Source organism: Hydra vulgaris, chromosome 08 (assembly GCF_038396675.1).
Source record: "Hydra vulgaris chromosome 08, alternate assembly HydraT2T_AEP".
Classification (NCBI taxonomy): domain Eukaryota; kingdom Metazoa; phylum Cnidaria; class Hydrozoa; order Anthoathecata; family Hydridae; genus Hydra; species Hydra vulgaris.
Window position 1 is genome coordinate 66,127,501 of NC_088927.1, and position 2,500 is coordinate 66,130,000.

Consider the following 2,500-nt stretch of genomic DNA (forward strand, 5'->3'; position numbering starts at 1 on the left):
TTTTGTTTTAAATTGGTAATTATCATTATCTTGGATATTACTAAATACATCATCTGTGTTTGTTTTTGGTTTTATGAAAAAATGTGTTTAAAATGCTAAACTTTTTCAATCAAAGAAATAGTATAACTTTTTTTCATCTAGTGTACATAGTATAGTAAGTGAAATTATTATATTATATTATATGTATATATATATTTATATATATATATATATATATATATATATATATATATATATATAAAATATATATATATATATATACATATGTATATATATTTTTGTATGTATTATATATATATATATATATATATATATATATATATGTATGTATGTATTATATATGCATATATATATGCATATATATATATATATATATATATATATATATATATACACACACATTTAAAGATGCATATCTAATTGTGAATCAAAACTTAATTTCAAAGAGCGTGTAATATATGCTTTGGATTGTGAAAACTGTGGTTCTAAAAGGTTAGTGGTGTTAGAAACTGTTTAATCCTGAGGATATTGTTTTTTGGATTAAGATTAAGAAAAGTCAGGAATTTTAAAACATTTTTTTTAGATTAATAACTCAGTGGAGCATAACAGATGACAATAATGTTGTTCCACCTGAAATCAAATTGTCAATAAATGCAACAACAACAGGTTTCTTAAACCCAAGCCTTGTAATCAATAAAGATATTCTTCTTGAATCAAAAAACTACACATTTACTTTAATTGTTGGTTTTGCTGATTCTTTAAAAAGAACAAAGTTTGAATTTACAAAGGTGACTTGTTCTAAGCCAACACCAGGATACTGTGTAATTAAGTAAGTAGTAGTTCTGATAAAACAGTTTCAACACTCTTTTTTTTTCTTTATTTTTTGTGAATGTGTGCGTGTGTGTTTTAGCTGATGTATAGTTAAATGTTACATTTTTATGTGTTTTTGTATGTTTTATATACATATAACTGCTATCTGTTTTACAATACTATTTATATTATACATAATATGTACATGTACACTTAGGATCACATGCACACATGTATGTTTAAACACTTGATGTTTAGCAATCTTATTAATCATAGCCAGCAGGGTTTTTTTATAAGTTTTTTTAAAACTTATAAACAAATTTACTCTTAAGCCCAGTGAAACTGAACTGGTGAAGCTTTTAGTGTATATAGAAAAATACAAATGTAGTATTAAAATGCAACTAAACAGTCTTGGTCAGGAAGGCATGCAATCAGACGCCATAACTTACCATGCACACAACTATATAATCTTTTTATTTTATTATTATTATGTTAATTCACCTCCCCAAGGCCTTGGGGAGGTGAATTAACATAACACTACCACAGAAACGGTAGTGTTGTACCACTACCACATAACACTACCATAGAAGCGGTAGTGTTGTAGTGGTAGAGTGCTTGCTTCATAAACAAGAGGTTCTGAGTTCGATCCACACCACATCTCTGGAAGAACTGCGCTCAACTTGTTTCTCCACGCAGCGGCCTTGTTTGTCAAGGTTTGTTTTTCGGAGTTATAGAGTTGAGAGAGTGTTATAACTACAATTAAGTAGCCTCCTCGTCTGTTGTGGCCTTCTTGGCCTAGGGGTGAAGTAACTTAAAAAAATATATATAGTTATTTGTTTTGACATATTTTGATCATGGCTGTCAACATGTTTTATAAATATACTCACAAAAAAAGTAGAGTTTTGGGCTTTCAGTTTTTTAAGTTTTCATTTTTTTTAAGTCTATTTTTATTTTTAATTTTTGTTAAGTCATTGTTTCCTTTTTTAGTTTATATTTTTCTTTTATCTTTACATTTTTGAAAAAATTTCAAATTTTCAAAACATGTTAACAGCTGTGGTTTAGTTATCAAAATAGAATATTATATACCTGGTCAGTAATGGTGTGCAATTGCACCTAACCAATTTGATTTGCAGTTGCATTCCTAGCCAAGTTTTATTTAAACATCTAATAATTGTTACATGCAACCTTTTGTGTTAGACTTTTAAGCCTATCTTACATCTTCAGTCTAAATTAAAAATTCAAGTTTAATCAACATTGCTATGATAACTTAGTCTAAAACTACAAAATTTAATTATACGTGTTGAATGGACCAGCCCATTATTATTAAATTTATATTTGTGGTGTTTTGTTCATCATACTTAAGGTCGATAATTTTGTACATGTGTATGTAAATATGCACACATAAGTGTATATAAGTAAATTCTAGAGTGAATGTTCTTATACTATCATGTATAATTTTGTATAACTAAAAGTTAACAGTATATATGTTATTGTTGCTCACAGTACCAAGAGTTAGCTAAATTGATAATATATTTAATTGTATACTGCTCCTCAATTTATTATCAGAGTTTTATATGTTTCCACAATCAAGGACTACTTGAATGCTATAAAAAAATAGTTTTTCTTTTATGCTATAAAAAAATAGTTCATCTACGATTTTTATATTAGAAGTTACATTTAAATTAGTTAT

At 26.7% G+C, this 2,500-nt stretch overlaps 1 protein-coding gene across 7 annotated transcripts in view; it reads left to right on the plus strand.

Annotated features, from left to right (window-relative positions):
• The window catches only part of LOC105848477 (uncharacterized), a 190,151-nt gene that overhangs the window by 91,014 nt on the left and 96,637 nt on the right, over positions 1 to 2,500 (plus strand). For 4 of the 7 annotated variants that reach the window (XM_065804191.1, XM_065804196.1, XM_065804198.1 and 1 more), the window contains 2 exons: positions 409 to 492; positions 584 to 829. The exons of 1 other annotated variant lie outside the window; for it this stretch is intronic. In XM_065804191.1, coding sequence (XP_065660263.1) covers positions 409 to 492; positions 584 to 829 — 330 coding nt within the window. The remainder of the gene's footprint in view (positions 1 to 408; positions 493 to 583; positions 830 to 2,500) is intronic. 2 more of the 7 variants (XM_065804192.1, XM_065804197.1) reach the window with 1 other exon arrangement.